The 17,476-nt window shown below is 44.5% G+C and overlaps 1 protein-coding gene across 1 annotated transcript; it reads right to left on the bottom strand.

The window, feature by feature from the left end:
- Positions 1-117: 117 nt before the first annotated feature.
- On the bottom strand, positions 118-17,001 carry RCC1L (RCC1 like). The gene is made up of 10 exons (XM_048324693.1): positions 16,698-17,001; positions 15,396-15,525; positions 12,814-12,942; positions 11,903-11,969; positions 10,766-10,817; positions 9,085-9,169; positions 7,882-8,063; positions 6,383-6,467; positions 5,269-5,442; positions 118-3,887 (listed from the first exon to the last, which is right to left on the bottom strand). The coding sequence occupies exons 1-10, from the start codon at positions 16,962-16,964 to the stop codon at positions 3,658-3,660; spliced, it is 1,401 nt and encodes a 466-aa protein (XP_048180650.1). The 5' UTR covers positions 16,965-17,001; the 3' UTR covers positions 118-3,657.
- Between the last annotated feature and the right edge of the window lie 475 nt (positions 17,002-17,476).

Raw genomic sequence — 17,476 nt, 5'->3', positions numbered from 1 at the left:
GGGTAAGTGCTGGTGCTTGCCAGACTGCCCTCACTGCCACTGACCTTGGTCCCACCAAGCAACATGTCTGAGAATGCCCACAACCACTATAATGAAGGCACAAACACCCTGCCTGCATTAAGTCATACAACACTTCTATTTAGGGCTGAAGACCTCACTGGCATCTCATTAACACACAGAATTTGCAATTTATTGCACAGCAAGAATGCAACACAAAGACTCAACCCAGCTCTTCAGAAGGCCCAGCCCCAAGGTGCATTGTCTAACAGCTGTGAATGAGAGCAGCTGAGAGCCCAGCACTAATCAGCCCACCTCAACAGCAACATCCATGAAAAGAATTGTTTGCAACACCTTTCTTACCAGTTTTTGTTCTCCATGGTTTAATAAGCCTCCTCAAGTTGAAAGGGCATAGCTACTCCCATGAGGCCAACAAGACATGCTTGTGCACCACGAATTGCCCAAGTCACACGTAGAATCGGGTACAAATTAACGCCAACCAAATGGGAGTTCAGAGCAGTGAAGGTCTGCCAGTTTCAGAGTAGCTTTCTGTTCTGCCTCAACCCACCCAGAAATACCTATTACACAGGAACATCAACAACAACTCAAGAGATGTGTCTCTATTTCCCTGTACTTTGGTTCACCTTTCCTGTATTTTATGCAAAGCCCTTCAAAACTTATTTAATCAAGGTAAAGTTTACACACAGACTCTTGGCACAGAATTTCATCTAATGAAGCCCAAATGTATGTGGTGTCCCCTGGGGCCATGGATGCAATGCCTGACTACAACACTATCAGTCCCGCAGGTATGGAGGTGGCTCAGCTGACAGAAGTGGTTTCCTGTCATGTAAGTGTGAACCAAAATGCTGCAGTTTAAATGCAGATCTGATCAATGCATGAGCAGATCATGTTCAAGAATATTCCTATTACTACTGATAAAGATTTTATAATCACTTAATTGAAAATCTACTAGCTTGGATTTCACCAAAATAGTTTGCACAACTCTGCCCGATGTTTGGAGTGTTTCACAGGAGATAGTTTCCCATGCTTGGGTGTGAGACTGGGTAAGTGCCTGCTTCAGATACGCACAGCTGTTGCATCCCACCTCTATCAGCTTACTGCTGAGAAGGTACCAAGGAATGAAGCTCTGCTTCTTACCTATTAAGACTCCTCCTCCTGCTAAGCAATCCTGAAAACCCTAGCGAATTGTAACTGAGAGCCACCATACCACTGAAAACAGAAAGAGTGTAGGGAATCCCCAAAAAAATCAAAGGCAGTGATGTGTGATCAGCACAAAGAGACAAAGGTACCTGAGGGGCGGTGAGCACTGCTCACATCCATGCCTGAGCACTGATTTTGCAGGTAGCTGACTGGGACTTTGTTTCCAGCCTCCCTCAATAGGCTAGATGGGCTTCCATCACCATCCATCTGCTCTCCTGCACCACAGAGAGCCTGCTGTCCTATTTAACAGTACTTACCCCTGCAAACAGGTTCTTACTCTTTGAATGTGTTCCTTTGGTGTTCAGCCTTTAGCACTAACACAGAAAGCCTTTAACAGTCCATAGAAACATCACTGCCTCAAGGCCAGGGCTGTGCAACCACCCGTGCATCCAGTCTCTGCAGAGGACAACAGCCTGGGCACAGTGCAGCTGATGGTGGCCACTGAGGACAGCTGTGCTGGGCTTCAACAGCCAGCATGACCTCTCTTCCACATAAAAAATAGCAATAAAAAACCACCCAACATTTCCCTTGAGAAATAGTTTGGCTCTGCCCAACACTGACACTCCAGAGCTGGTGACAAGAAATGTCCACATGTCAATGTCCTGTGCTGTAGATTTCACCCCATGCCAGTCTTCCTTAAAGGAGATGCTCTTCATGCACAGAGGGGCTCACCAGCTTGGGGCTGGGCCTCAGGTTCTCTGGGAGCTCATCACGAACGAGCCAGAGCACTCCTTGCATTTCCACACTCCTCGGGGAATGTGCTTCTTTCCTGCAGCCAGGCCAGAGCATTTCGATGATGCAGGGATGACAATAACCCAGACACTGGTATGGCTGTCTCTGCTCACAGTCACTTGGTTTCATAGAATCAAAGAAGATCGTCACCAAGTCCCTGCATCGCCCTGGTACAGTGCTGAGGCCCAGCAGCATTCCTAGGTAAAAGACCTGACCATGCTTACCATATGATCAACTCCACATGCCACATCCACCACCTCACCGGGTACAGTCACCTGGATGAAACACATGAGAGAGTGGGTTATTTATCAAGCTGGTACTTTGCACCTGATACTTCCTATTTCTCATCCTCCCCCTGCTCAACATGCCAGCTAGTTTCACAGGGATTTGTACCAATGCAAGTGCCAACTTAAAAGCACAGAAAGAGCAAGATTCAGCACCAGGCAGGCTTGTGCATTGAGCTGTGAAATATTCCTCTTTCTCCTTCACAGAAGCACATAAAGGTTTGGAAGGAGAAAGAAGAGCAGGCTCACTAGCAGACAGTGAGGAGATTGTAGCCTCAGCCCATCTGTTCAGCAGCAGAAGCAGCACGACTGAACAGAGCATAATCTAGACATTAGGAAGAGGATCTGCCCAAACACCACAGGGATTTGCCTATTCTCTCATCAGCAAGAACTGGAACAAGGCAAAGGCTCAACTCAGCCTAAGGCAGTTTGTGCTTTGATGCTAAGAGAGCAGCACCTCACTCCTGAAGTTACAGCTTATTCACTTAAAAGTGACTTCAAACTTCAGGAAAGCAGAGTCTAAAAAAGCGAGATGTTCCTTAGAGCTAAGAGAGAGGACAGCAGCTAGTTCTAGAGCAGGAGGTCACAGACAAGGATCCCAGCACATTGCCACAGTACTGTCAGACAGGAGCTGGCTGTCTGAAAGAGCATAACCCCCAATGTTCACATTTGGGGAAGTGAATTCAGAGATTCCACTCAGCTACAGCACTGTGATTTTAGGCAAATGTTCAAGAGCTGGTCTGGCTTTGTTCATTTTTAAACAAATAAGAAAGCATACTACAGAAGCACATTTACTGCAAGTTCAGATACAATGACAGGGACTCCAGGGTGGTCCAACTGATTGCCTCCCTCATCTCCTACTCGGCCTTCCTGAAGACCACGAGCATCTGTGGTCTGGATCTGGAGAATGCTGAACTCCAGAGCCAAAGACTCTTCTACATCCAATGAGTCTGGCTCTCAGAGCCACCTGGGAGGAAGCAGTGGAACTGGAAGCACTGTGAAACAGCTACAAATATGGTTAAGTAAGGATCTCCTACTGTAAGCTGACAGTCAGCCCAATGACCCACCACCACAAGTGGGAAGGAAGCCCACCACTATGTGGACCTCTAGCCACTACAGACCAAAATTTTCACCTAATTTAGGTGAGTAATGATTCGGACAGATGACCAATACTGATGATTTTCTTTGCAGCACATACAAAGAGAAGCACAGGTTAGAAGGGGAAGGAAGAGGCAGTAGGGGTAGCAGGCAGATGACAGTGGACAGGAAGGAGATGAGAACTGTTTAGATGTGGTGGCACAGCACCAGATGCTGTTTTAGGATTCGAAATCATTACTGGCACAGCAGACTAAAAGGTTTACTGAATACCTCCATCCCCAAGCAGGCTACACAAGGACCTCTGGAAAACAAAGCACTTCTACAGTCATTTTAGGCTTTCACTTCTTTCAGAATTACTCAACACAGCAAATTGCAGCAAAAAAACACATAGCAAATGATAGTCCTTTTCCTTAGGATAACAAAAACTAGCCAAAGAATGTACTCTTGGCCTTAATACCACCATCCTTACTCTCCACGGGAAATACTGGTCTTCCATTCTTCCAGTTCCCAGGCACCCTCTTAGATTCTTCCCCCATACAAACAATTCTCCTCTGTCTACACAGGATAAAAAAAAAATAGAAAAGAACTGAGTCATTAAAAAGGAAGAATTCTATTTGTGATGTTGGCAAATGTGGCTACAGTGATTCTGGGAGTACACAGGGTTATGCAAGCAGTATGACAGCTACTAGATTTGCTTCAAGGTACAATGAATGTACTTGTGTTTGGAGAAAATGATGCCTAATGAGCAATACAAGAAGCAAGTTCTGTGCACAAGTCTTTGTTTCCCCCTCTTACAACACTTGCTTTGGAATTTTATTTGAAGAAAGAGTGCAGCAGCAGAAATTCCAGGGAATCATTTGTGAAGTGAATAATTTGTGCTGAAAGTTAAGACAACTGCAGCTGATCTGTATCAGCTATCAGCAGAGCAAATCCAGTAAGCAAGGCAGTGAGAGCTGTCCCAAGCCATCACCTAGGGACTGCTTATTTGACTGCCTGACAGAAGTGACCTTCTAATGACAGCTAGAGAAAAGCAAAAACTTGTGCTCAGCAGAGTCAAAGAGTTTTAAGCTCCTCAGGAAAACACACACATCTCAGAAGTGTCTGGATCAGCTCCACAGCAGAGACAACCAAAACACAATCTATAACATAACATATAATAATTTATATAAATAACAATGTAATCAGAGCACCATTTCTATCTCTTTCTGAATACCAAGGGGAGCCCACTTACAAGCACCCTGCAACCAAACTGACAGTGTCACACATACCACTTGCCCCAAAGGATCCAGCCCTGGCACTTTTCCCTGCTGGCAGCTGGATCTCTGAACTGCTGCCTGATGTTAAATGACTTTCAAATTTCAAACCCGTCAAAGGCTGGGAACCCACACAGGGTGCACAGAGCACAGTATCATACCCTTTGCATATTAAATGCTTGGGTCTGCCCACCTGCGGCTGCTAACTCAGTTGGCCAGAAATGCCAAGAAACTCTGGTATCTAGCTTCACTTAGACTCAGTTTTAGTTTGTTCATTTATCACATAAATTTCTGCTGCTGCTAAAGTGCAGCAGACTGATTCTATTCCCTGATTCTATACAGGGAAATGAAAAAAACCTTCTGGATTTTCTGTTTGAGAAAAGTTTTTTTTTGTCTTGGACAAATAACACTTTCTTAATGAAAGCATAAGTTAGCACAAAACACAGGCCAGAAACCATGCTGACACCTGTAAATGTGCTGTCTGGCTCCCTGATGCTGCATTCCAGTGTGTCTTCAGTTTCAAGAAAGATGGGTGCACTTTCTATGGCGTGGGGGTTTTTGTTTGGGGTTTTTTTTGTTTTGGTTTGGTTGGGGGGTTTTTTTTTGTTTTTTTTTTTCTTTTTTCTTTTCTGCAAGTAACACAGCAACATGACCTCTCCATGATAGTAGGACGAGAAACTTACTTGTAAGTGCCGCAAATTGGCTGAGTCCACAGCGAACGTGAGCAACACGGATGTCCGGACTGAAGTCTGACCAGCCAAAAAGGCTGGGTGGGATCATCTCTGGCACTGCTGTCTCTGTTAGGTTTGGTCCTTTCCCAAGAATTCCATATCCCCAGACAAAAACATTTCCTTCCTCTGTATTACAATAAGAACACATTCTGTAACAAAGTCTGTGCTTGTGAAATTCATGCCATGACCAAGAGTTAAATCAGAACCAAAGGGATATTTTCCTTTCTTCCAGCTCAGTCTAACACTTTTTGATTATTTAAAATCTGCAAATAATGCATTCCCATCCAAATGCCTCAACTTTTTCCTAAGCTATGCAAGCAAATCACGGCTTTCTCCTTTGACGCATGCCCAAACCAGCAGCTGGCTGTCACTCTGCCTGGCATTCTGCCTTAAGCTGGGTGCCTGGGAAAGGCAGCAGTTGGGACAGCATAAGAAAGAGTAAGTTTCTATGTCAGCTAGCTCTGCTCCTTTCATACTAGAAGCTCAAGTATCTGGTCATCACAATAATCCCATTATAAATATGAACATCTTCCTTGAGATAATCCTTCAAGAAAGTAATACAATCCCTTCCCTCATTCCTTCATGCAGCAACCCTCCAGCTATGCTCCCCAGCCACTAACAGTCCAAAGAACAGTCACTAAGGACCTGCTGCACAGTTTCACTGTTCTCAGAACTTTCTACTTTCCATCGTAGTTCATGATTTATAAACATGTCGGATTCATAAGGAGTCTGAAGGGTTCTACTTTCTCTCAAGTGTTGCCCTACTTCCTCCCTATATCCATACTCATTATAGGCCTGTATGACCAGCAAAAGAGATCAGAAGAGCAAACAGCTGCCATGCTCTTGCTCTAGTCTGCAGAAGCACTCACAACAGCACACACTGGAAGCAGTGCTCCGCACTAGTGAAAACAACTTCTCTAGTACATTCTTAAATCACATATTTCTCAGTCTCCCAGCTTTCCACGTAACATCCAGTATCTCCCCGTTTCCAGAAAACAGGATACTTGTTTCATAATGTTACAATCCACCTGTTACGCAGCCTTGCACTAAAGTTGCACTAACTCACCTGTTAGCACAACATTGCCAGTCCCTCCACAGGCAGCCTCCTTTATCTTCCCAATCTTGAATGGCAAATGCCTGGGAACATTCACCTGTACAAGATTGCAGAAGAGTTGTTAGAGACAAGGTAAACTGCAAACCAGACATACATTTTAACCTGTTCTCTAGTTCTGGTTAAAGCTTACATACACTGGATTCCTGATACAACCTTTATTGCCTGAATAATGAGTGCATGTCCCAAAATTAAAAAAAAAAAACCTACTGGAAATTCATTAAGGCGAGGACAAGGTAGAAAAAGTTACCTACTGGAAAGCTTATATGCATGGCAACAAGGCTGGGAATGACTAATATCTGCTTCTTATCCCTGGCTTTTAAAGTCAAACACAATGGGGAAGTCAATAGGTGAGCGTGTCTTCAAGTTTTCACAGTGGATTAGATCACTAAAATTCAGTCTGCAGTGGCATTTTTTAACATACTAGGGAAAAATCACTTGAAGCAAATTGCACTTATTTGGTACAGTCCAACACAACAGATACATACACAGCTTGACACATGTAAAGAGCAATCTTTGATTTCACAGCTCTGCCATTCTACACGTTGGATTGCATCTATATTTTAGCTAAGACTCTCATTTTTGGCAAACATGTCATTCATCCATTTCAGATGCCACCGACCTCCATCATGCACCCAGCCAGGAAAACTGCTACACTGCATGACCTGATTGTTGTCCTCAGGCCTTATGGGTTTCGGCATTTAGCCTTACATTAAGGTTACATCAGGAGAGGCACAGGAAATAAAGCTTTCTAAAATTTTGCTAAAGCTATTCTAATACAATTGTCTGCTCTTAGCCATCTGCCAAGAGTAGCTTGAGTATTGATTAATTTCCTGACTCCATTTCCTAAAGTAGCTGCAACATGACACCAACTGCCTAGTTACCTCAGCAGTACAATGCCTAGTGTGAAGTCAGCACTCTACCAATGCCCCATGTAAGTTTACTCAAAAAAACCCTCTTATCTGTGAGACACTGGAATTTGTTTAGGACTCAGTTATAAACCCACAAACGATGTCCATGAAAAATTCACCAGCGTACAGGTTGACTAGAAGGGACTTCCAAGGGCCAGCACTATGCTCAAAGTAGGACCACTTGAAATCCTACATTAGCCAGCCAAAAAACTAATTCCTGTCCTGAAATTAGCCAAAGTACTTGAGCTGGGTCTCAATTTGGTGCAAAGTCCATGGGATGGAGAAAAAGAACATGGAGCTCTTGGACTAACAAACTGGGGTGAGGTGACACAAGCCTTTGTCTATCAAAGCAGGGAAACATACTGCCCCTAAAGCTACACAAAAGTGTCAGGTCGGTTTTGTAAGATTAGGTAAAAGCAGCCTGCCAGTGATGTTTGTGTCTGCTGTCAAAAGCATCCAGAACAGGGAGAAGCATGTAATTTTTAACTCTGTGTACAGCAGCTGAACTGAAACACATAAAAACACACCCTCAGGTCAACTGACCTGTGTGGTTTCTGTGACAGATGCCAACTGCAAGTATTCTGAATTTCCCCAACCAAAGACATCTCCTTCATCTGAAACAGCCAGACAACAGTCCCCATAGGAAGAGACCTGGATAATGTTTACTCCAGCAATGTCACCATGCAACTTAGTAGGAACACTGGTGATGTTATAGTGTCCAAGACCTGAAAAGAAAAAAAGTAGAGATTATGAAGAATTTGTTTCCAGACACACTTTTAATGCCTGCATAGGACCACTTTTGTCATGTTAAAACAAAATCACCCTTCCTCTGAAATAAATCTTTCTGTCCATACTCCTTAATTACCAGCTGCAACAGACAAGTAGCCACAAACACCATTTCCACTAGCCAAAGCCACATCTCTGGAGTACACAACAACTTCACACAATCACACCCCGAAGAGTGTCATATCTCTTGTCTGCACGGACCAAAGTGCTTGAAGAACAATAACCAATCCAGGCAGATATCCCAACAGAGATGAAGTTTCACAAACTGGCTGCATCCTGACTTCTGCAAGGAGAGCCATGAGTGACAGCACACTGCAATCAGTTAGACAACAGCGGGGGAGATGGCAAAAGAGGCTGGGAAGCAAATACTTTACATGACAAATTGCTGCCTGGAGAAGAGACCAGAATGTAGGTGACAGAAAGCTGGGTTACAGTATATTGGTACGAAAGAATCATGGGAAGAACTCAGCTTTGGGAGCAGCAAAAGGAATAAACAGTAGGAATGACTGTGAGGAGGAAGTTCTCTGAAGCAAAAGCCACCGCAAAGGGCCTGCCCAAGAATCCCATGCTAAAACACGCAGCAGCTACCAAAGGGCTCATCGGTTCAAAAGAGCAGAACAGACCCTGAAACAAGAATCAAGAAGGCAAATCCGCCACCAAACTGAAGAGCAAAGCTGCCCATGTCCACTTCCACATCCTGTCAGAAGCTTTAAACAGCAGATACACCCTCCTCCGACTGCATGCTTGGATTGCCAGGGCAGCATCCTAAAGGTCTTCAAAAACTGAACTGGATTGTCTCAGTTTGGTTACACAAGAGTACTGAAAACATCTACACACGTGGGAACATAGCAGCCCCTTTCTGTCCACACATGCATGACAAATACACATCACAACTTCTCAATTAGGACAGCTTGCTCTATTCATCAGTTCCCTGAAAAGCAAGCTGAGCTGAGTTCCTACCTGTTTGTCCATCAGCTCCCCATCCACATGCATAGATTGTACCTTTCTTGGTTCTAAACAGACTGTGGTCCTGCCCACACACAACCTGCACACAAACAAAATGTCAGAGCTAGTCAGGAAAGGTCACATGTTCAGACTATTTAATGAAGCGTTACCAGCAGATAAATTGAGCAATGAACCTCTATAATGTCCATCAGTTCAGATTTTGACCTTTCTCTCCCGATCAAATGGCTCTAGAGAAAGGGCCAAGAACTACAAGATACAACACAGAAAACAGCAGAATCTTCTTTATGGAAAGTGATGCTACAGTCAATTTGTTCTAAGATCCAAAACAAGGAAAGAAAGCTCGATTCAGCAGTACAACACAATGAAACAGAAAAGAGTAAGTAAGAGCTCTCCCTTCACAGGATGCTAACCACACAATTCTTGATGCCAGATACGAACTGCTATGGATTCTTTGCCATGTAAGCACTCTAGGCACACAGCTGTTCTCAAATCTACATTTATGCTGAACTAGCCATCATGTCTGCCATAGGCTTGGCATGCATTAAAGCCAAGCAAAAAGCCATTCAAAAGCAGCCATTAAAAATTAACCAAAGATTAAAGGGATTTAATCATCAAGTTAAGAGAGTGACTAACAATATTAAGCACATAACTGCTGTTATCAAACTACAAACAGGTACAGAGTATTCAACACCCCTGAAAAAAAAAAAAAAAAGTGAGAAGCCCAAACAGAAGTTTACAAGCCTAATTCAAAACAGTTTCAGGATGAACCACAGCACAGTCTCATCAGGTGGACATAAATCAATGACCCTTCCTTGGAACGGAAGCATTGTTTGCCCACAGAGTATGGCTACAGGGCCACAGACATACCAAGAAACTGCTCCTGTGCCTGAGAATACTGCAGCCATGGCCGGTTTTTCTGCTGCCCTGCAGTCTCTTGCTCTCCTAGGAACCTGACCCAGAGAAATGCCGGCTAGTCTAAGTGGATGGTTTCACATCTCATCATTTTTGAAATGGCAAAGACAGAATTCAATCTCCTAAGCAATATAAAAGTGACAAAGGGGAACAAGAAATCACGACAGGAAGAGAGTAGTGGAGTGGAGAGCCCAGAAATGGACAGAGTACTCTAAGTGTAGCTGAGCAGAAAGGAAGAATCACCTCCTTGACCTGCAGGCAACACTCCTCCTAATGCAGCCCAGGGTACCATTAGCCTTCTCTACAGCAAGGGCACATTGCTGGGTCATGGTCAACCTGGTGGACCCTAGGGCCTTTTCTGCACAGCTGCCTCCCAGAAAGTCAGCCCATGGTGGTGTCTGAAATTGCTCTTCACCAGCAACAGGACTGGCCCTTTCCACTGCTGAACTTGATGAGGTTCATGTAAGCCCATTTCTCCAGCCTGTGGATGGCAGCACTACCCTCTGGTTTATCACCGGTTCAAAGACACTCCTCAGCGTTGTACATCATCTGCTATCTGCTGACGGAACACTCTGTGATCCAGATCACTAGTGAAAATGTAAACAGGATTGGATCCCGGATCCCTGGGGTATAGCACTTGTTACTGGTTTCAACTTGGCTTCGAGCCAATGACTGCCACCCTCTGAGCTCAGCTGTTCAGCTGTTTTTCAATTCTTTTCAGGACTTTCTCAATTCTTTTCAGGAGTTCAGATGATCCTCTTACCTGGACAACTCTGCTGTCAAATTCCTTCAGCTGATGAATGAGATGGCTTCCACTGGACACCAAACAACCACCAAGAAGAGAAAAGGCAACACAGAGGATTTCAGAAGACTGCAACTGAAAAACACAAAGGTAACCTGCCTCTACTGAAAGCCACTTTACTATCACAAGTAGAGAAATTTGTTCACATATAGTTTCACTGCAAAATATCTGCACGAAGAAGGAACATAATTCTACATTCTCTTATTTAGGAAGTTAAGAACTGTCACTTTTTAAATATAAGCTCTTGTGGGAATTGGGGGTAGGAGGAACTCTCAAAGACAGTCCCTAGTCTAGAACGAGCAGAGACACTATGAAATACTGTAGTACCCACATAAACACTACACTTAACTAGAGATAAATCAGATATCCCAGAGTACAGTGTAGTGCTAACATCCCTGTCATTTTTTCACAATACCAGGAATTATGAATAATGCAATGACTGACTTCCAGTACCAAGACTAACAAATGCTACCTAATTACAGCTATTTTCTCAAACTTTACTGACCAAGTGTTCTGGATTACAGACAGAACAATGAACGAGGCTTTTTTTAGTCCTGCTAGGCAATCAGAAACTCAATATATTCCCACTATTCACTTACTCTATCACACAGAGCACTTTGAGCATATGCTTTGGTGAGACCCACAAAAAACCCAATCAAGGAAAAGCACTACAGACTCAGAGGCAGTTGCAGCAGAGACTTAACAAGAGGATGCCTCTTTCCTAAATGGCACTTCTAATACCCTGAGGAACAGCACATGCACTCTGAGCAGCTAAAGGGAGAAAGCCCAACTATAACACCAATTACCTCAAGCAATTTATGAAGGCTGGGTTCTCTGACTATGCCCTGCAAGAACTGTCCCATGCTGACATTCTTTTGTCTCGTGAATGTGGTCAGCAGAGTGCTAGTGCCCAGCCTGGGTTCAAAGTCAAGCCGCTTGTATGACACCTGCAGCACAAAAGCCTGTTCTCAGACTCCTTAATCTTAAATGGCATGCTTATACTACTAGACTTTTTCCACCTTCAGGCTTTTCTGCAGGGTTGTTTTCTTGCAATTATGTTTTCAACATTAACAAAGTTCAGGATCTTTGAATTCTCACCTGTAAATTTCATCTTCAACAACCTTCCGGCCACACTGTCCATAAGAATTGTTTCCCATTGTGAAAACTGAAAACCAATGATAAAACACACTAGTTTTATTACTGCCCAATCCCCTGAAAGCCTCTTTTCAGGTCCACAAAATATTTTCATGTGGTTCTAAGTCTGAAAGGTAGAGCACAGCAACGTAAAAATTGGCACAAGCTTTTTTCAAAGTAAGTCCACTCGAATTAAAGTGACTGAATCCATTGTCACCAACAACACCCAGCACTATTGTTGCAGGCACAGCAGCAGTACCTGGAGCCCAATGTCTATCAGGAATTGCCTAGTTCATCCTGCTGTTGTCAAGGAGACTCAGAAATAGATCAGCATTTCCACAAGAGTGAGAATCAACCAACCAACCAGCTAACCCACTAAGAAGCCACACTGGATCATTCGGTGCAGCACTGAAGCCACTGCACCAGAGAGGTCCCAGAGATGTGGAGCGACAATCCACGAACAGAATCTTCTCTATAAAGGAGTATTAATTATTTAATTGTTTTTATAAACAAAGCACTCTGGGGCTTCAAGGGGAAGTAACACAGGAGTACGAGCACAGTCACCCAAATCTGTGTTCAAAAACACATCTGAGTGAACAAGACAAACAAGCTGCAATCAGCCAAGCCTGGGGCTAGAGAAACAAATCTTGCAGTAAAAAAGCTCCCAGCACATTTACAACTTGAGCCAAGCAGAGCTCATAGCTCTCCCTCGCAGAAGTAATCCCACAAAGGCCAACAGCTGCCTGCATCCCATTTACAGTGCAGACAGCCCACCTGGGATCTAGTTCGAAAGGACAGAAGACAATTTTTTTCAAGCTTTTAGTAAAAGCATAGCCAGGCATCCCTTGACATCATCAGCACAAACAACACTGTACCTCCTTCACTATCTGTCAGGACCAGGGAATGGGCTCTCCCACAGGACACTTGCAAGACCCGAGTTTGCTGCGGCTTCTCCAGCGGTAATGGAATTGGAGATGGTTCCAAGACATATTCATAGCCCTTAGCTTAAGAAAGGGAGAACAATTTTAAGTCAGTAGCTTCCACAAAGTAAATTCAACATATATTTGCTGATCCTGTTGTAGATTCACACACTCACTTCTGCTTTGTTATAAAAGCAGATGCATTTTAGAAAGCCAAGATACTAACCAAAGAGGCTGACAGGGATTTATCACAGAGGGAGGGAGAAGGTGAAAGCCATGGAGACAGCTAAAGCCAATAATCACCGCCTAAACAAAAGTCCACCATACCTAGAGGGTGAATGTTATTAAGGCTTCAGGTAGCAGAATTGTGAAACTGACGCTTTCATCTACTTGTTCAACCACTTTGGTGAATACAGCTGGATTACCAGAGCTTAACATCATGAACAAGTATTCTGTGCAGCTGGGGATATTGCAAACAAGGTACAAGAGCAACAATCACAAAAATCAGGAAAAGTGAACAAAAAAATCTTAGTACTTCGTATTTAAAGAACAGTAGATTACAGGCACTTTCAGAAATAAGGAATGCAAGAAAGACTACACAGGCTAGGTCCATAGGGAATGAGACATCTAACATTTATGAAAAATGACATGCTGTACTTTAAAAAGACTTAGCAACTTGAAGAACATTTAACCAGTTACAGTCAACTGGGACAGGGGGGGAGGGGGAAGAACAGTAAAACATAAATCAATGCTAGGGAAAAGTTCAAGGGGAGATAAAAAGCCTTGATCTCAAAGTCACTGCAATAGGTGAAATCAAATCCCAGAGGACCCAAAGCAGTATTGTACACAGGCAGCAGTGTTTTACTGGTTCTCATTGCCTTCAATAAAAATAAAAACAAAAAAAACCCCACCCAAATTAAAAAAAATAATAAATTAAAAAAGCTACACATGGTCTTTTGCAGTAAGACACTACTGGATGTGAGGACAGGTAGCTTGCCAAAGGTGGGCATCTGCCATGCAATAGAGCAGGAGCTAAAAGGCAGCCAACTCTCTACATGTCTAGAAACACTTGGAAGTCACAAAGCAAAAAAACTTTTTCCTCTCTCTGTTCCCTTCAGCAGAAAGACACAAGCTACTGGGACCTGTAGTAACCATCACTGACAGCTGAGGGGATTTGGAGAAAAGAGACAATGAGGTGGCTAAGGAACATGGGGGTGAGTGTGAAATATCAGTAGTTTGGATACAACCATCTCAAAGTCAGAAGGCTGCAAATTCCCTTGAAAATGAAGCACCTACATCAACACAGTGTTGGAAGCAGCAGGCACCAAAGCAATGAGCGAAACATCTCAAAAGAAAACTTGCCTGGGGGACATTAAACATGGAGCAGTAGCAATCCCAAAGATCTTCAGCACATTTTCAACCGATCTTGCCAAACACACACTCTTACTTAACACGGCTTGAACGGCAAAACTATTTAACCTATTTCTGGATTCTCTGACAAAAATAATCTCCAGGTCAGAAAAACAACGTAATTGCAAGACACTCCTGAGACATCAGCATGTACAGAACTAAGACCCACCAAGAGCTGAAACCTTTAAAAGCAGAAGTGAGCACAAGTTTCTGCAGCCCCTGCATTTTGCAGCTGCTGTTTAAGCACACACTTGCTATGTGTACACACTCTTACAGAACTACCCAGTGTGCCAGCACAAAGCAGCACCATTCAAACCTCAACATGCTGCACTGTAGCTGAAATTTTCTTTTGCTTCTCCACAAAGTTCAATCTTCTGCCCATATCAGACACACCCTAACTTCAGAGATTTACATGCTTATACACCATAATGAGAAAAACTGCTTTTATGGTGATTTTCCTCAACTGTTTATGGAAGAATGTCTACACAGTCAGCCATTCTATGAGGAAAGTTTGTGTTTTTCCTATCTGTCTTTGGTGGAAGGTGGCAATGTTCTGCACAGAAATCATCATCTTAAACGAGTCTGAGAGCCTGGTGTAAGACAAAATGACCGAAAACATATTTTTCCTTCAAAATGCAACTTGCTATTAAAATAATTTTAAAAGAAACCCTACAGCTTCCACAAAAACCCCACTGACTGTATAAAAAAAACTAACTGGGGACGGAAGGAGGACTAAAGGACTTTAGTTTTTAAGTGCAAAGGCAGCAGAAGTGAGCAAACTGTCCTGTCAAAATACCTTTATTAACTAGACTGCGTCTACTATCAAACTATAGATTCAAAGCCACAAATTAACCAACATCACACTTTGCAGAATAAATAGCTACATTCCTGTCTGGATGAAACTGGCAAGTGCAGCGTACAGAACCGAGGCACACACTGACCAATTACAAAGCACACAAAAACACAGATAAATTTCAGAAAAAGATCTGCTTAAAAAAATAAAGCACAGCCTGGGACTGTATCAAAGCCTCCTGATGTTTTTCACACTTCCAAACACATGAAGTTTCCTGTACCACAGGCATACAGCAGTGCCAATCTGTAAGTTTTTAAAACACTTAAATCCTTACTTTGATCTCTTCTGCTTCTCTGGAATCCAAGCTGGGAGTCCTTGTTGAGCCCCATGCCCCACACTTTGGTGATGTCTCTGGTATTAGAAGCCAGCAGTGTGAACCCATAACCGCAGGCAGCAGACGTTATCTTTGAAGACAGACAAAACCCACACTATTCAGTTAGAAACTGTGGCTTAGAAAAGCAAATTTCACTCCACGCTACTTGTTCATCAGCATTCATTCTTTAAGATACATGCACATGTAGCCCAAATTCATTACATGTATGGTCTTGCAAAAATTATCAGAAACAGTCTTCTGTGACAAGCACAATGGTGAAAACTCAGGTCCAACGTTTTTGCCTTACAGCTTTGGTATTGTGTGCATACATCTTTATCTCTGTGTTAACTTGGCCCACACAACACCACAGAAAGACCTGTTTGCTGACCTGCATCCACAGATTAAAAAAAAAACACCAAACCAAACCAAACACAGAAAGATATAGAGATACTAAGAGAATAACATGTTTTACTCCTTTTGACAAAAAAAGCGCCCAGAATAAGAGCCACATAAGGAGCAACGGCGGTCACTTGGTTTGTTCGGCCTGGAGAAATGGGAGACCGAGGTCAGATCTCACTGGGGCCTGCAGCTCCTCCCGAGGGGCAGCTCCGATCTCCGCTCTGGGACCAGGGACAGGACCCGAGGGAACCGCAGGAGCTGTGCCACGGAAGCCTTAGATCGGGTATCAGGGAAACGCTCTTCCCCCAGAGGGTGGTCGGGCACTGAATGGTCACGATCCCAAGGCCTCAAGGAGCGCTTGGACAAGTCTCTCGAGTGCAGAGTGGGATCGCTGGGGTGTTCTGAGCAGGGCCAGGAGCGGGACTTCATGACCCTCCCGGGTCCCTTCCAACTCAAGATACTCTACGAACGCTCTGACTTTCTCTGCACTAGACAGCAGAACACGCGTGAAACACGTAGGCAAAAGAATAACATGATTTTCAACACAAGCTTCCCATTTGTCAGGTGGGAGAAGCCACGGACCCACTGAAAGAGGCCCATTTTATCTGGCAAATGCTCTTCAGACCCTAGCTCTCTAATGCCTCTGACAAAATTACAAATACATATTTTCTAAACTATATGCTGCTGCAGTTAAAACAGTAATCATCCCAAGCAATACCACTATATAGATAAAAAACACTGAATCATGGCAAAGCCTTCAAACCCGATCCACTAACGCCGTTCTCGGCTGCGCTAAGCCCTGACCAAGCTCCGGAGGCCGGGGGAGGGGGACACCTTGTCTCTACTTTATTGATGAAAGCCCACCTTCTCCTCTGTCTCCAGGCGGTACGGCGTGGGTTGGATGCGCCGCGGCTTCTTCCAGCCCGCGTCCGGCCTCACGAAGCTGGGGACGCCCAGGGCGCCCGAGTAGCTGAAGCCCCACACGAACACGCGGTCCTTGCGCCTGGCCGCCTTCCCCGCGTACTGGAACACCGGGGCGGCCTCCTCGGCCTCCCGCAGCTGGCGGGTTCTCGGCGGCCCCGCCGCCACGCCCAGGCCCCTGCAGAGCAGCCGCCGCACCACCCCCGCCATGGCTTCCCTCAGGCCGCCGCCATCTTGCCTCTCTCCACACGCGCGCCCGCGCAGCGTCACCGCCCCAGCGCGCACGCGACCGGCGGCGGCGTCGCCGCGCGCTTCTCTTAAAGGGGCCACACCGCCCTTTGAAGGGCCCACACTCCCCCAGAGCCTGAGCTAGATCTGGACCTGCCGCCGGACCGGAGCCTGCAGCCAGGCCCAAACTCAGATCTAAACCTACGCCCAGACCTACACCTAAATCTAAACACACCCCCAGACCCTAATATGGACTTAGACCCAGAGCCAAACCACTGTCAAGAAAATTAATCCAGAAACACCAGAGGTTTATGTCCAAAAAGGACACAGAGGAGTCCTGTAACTTTATTTGAATAAAGGGAGAGGCCATGGGGTATTTCCCATGGGGTCTCTCAAGTTGTTGGAGGACAAAGCCTTTTTTTTATCCTAATATTCCAGCTGCATTTCTTTCTCTCTTCCCCCATTGGCTGAGGTACTTGAGAGGTACAGGCTTC

The sequence above is a fragment of the Corvus hawaiiensis genome, chromosome 20 (genome assembly GCF_020740725.1).
Source record: "Corvus hawaiiensis isolate bCorHaw1 chromosome 20, bCorHaw1.pri.cur, whole genome shotgun sequence".
In the NCBI taxonomy this organism is placed as follows: Eukaryota; Metazoa; Chordata; class Aves; order Passeriformes; family Corvidae; genus Corvus; species Corvus hawaiiensis.
Note: the sequence above shows the minus strand (reverse complement) of the source record. Positions and strands in the feature narration are given on the sequence as shown.

Bases quoted from the DNA above. Each gene is read 5' to 3' on its own strand.
- RCC1L (XM_048324693.1), bottom strand. From the start codon at position 16,964: ATGGCGGGGGTGGTGCGGCGGCTGCTCTGCAGGGGCCTGGGCGTGGCG. The intron at 15,526-16,697 runs GTGGGCTTTCAT...CTGTCTTCAAAG, and splicing joins GCCTGGAGACAGAGGAGAAG to ATAACGTCTGCTGCCTGCGG. The intron at 12,943-15,395 runs GTAAGGATTTAA...CCCTTTCTTAAG, and splicing joins GAGAAGCAGAAGAGATCAAA to CTAAGGGCTATGAATATGTC.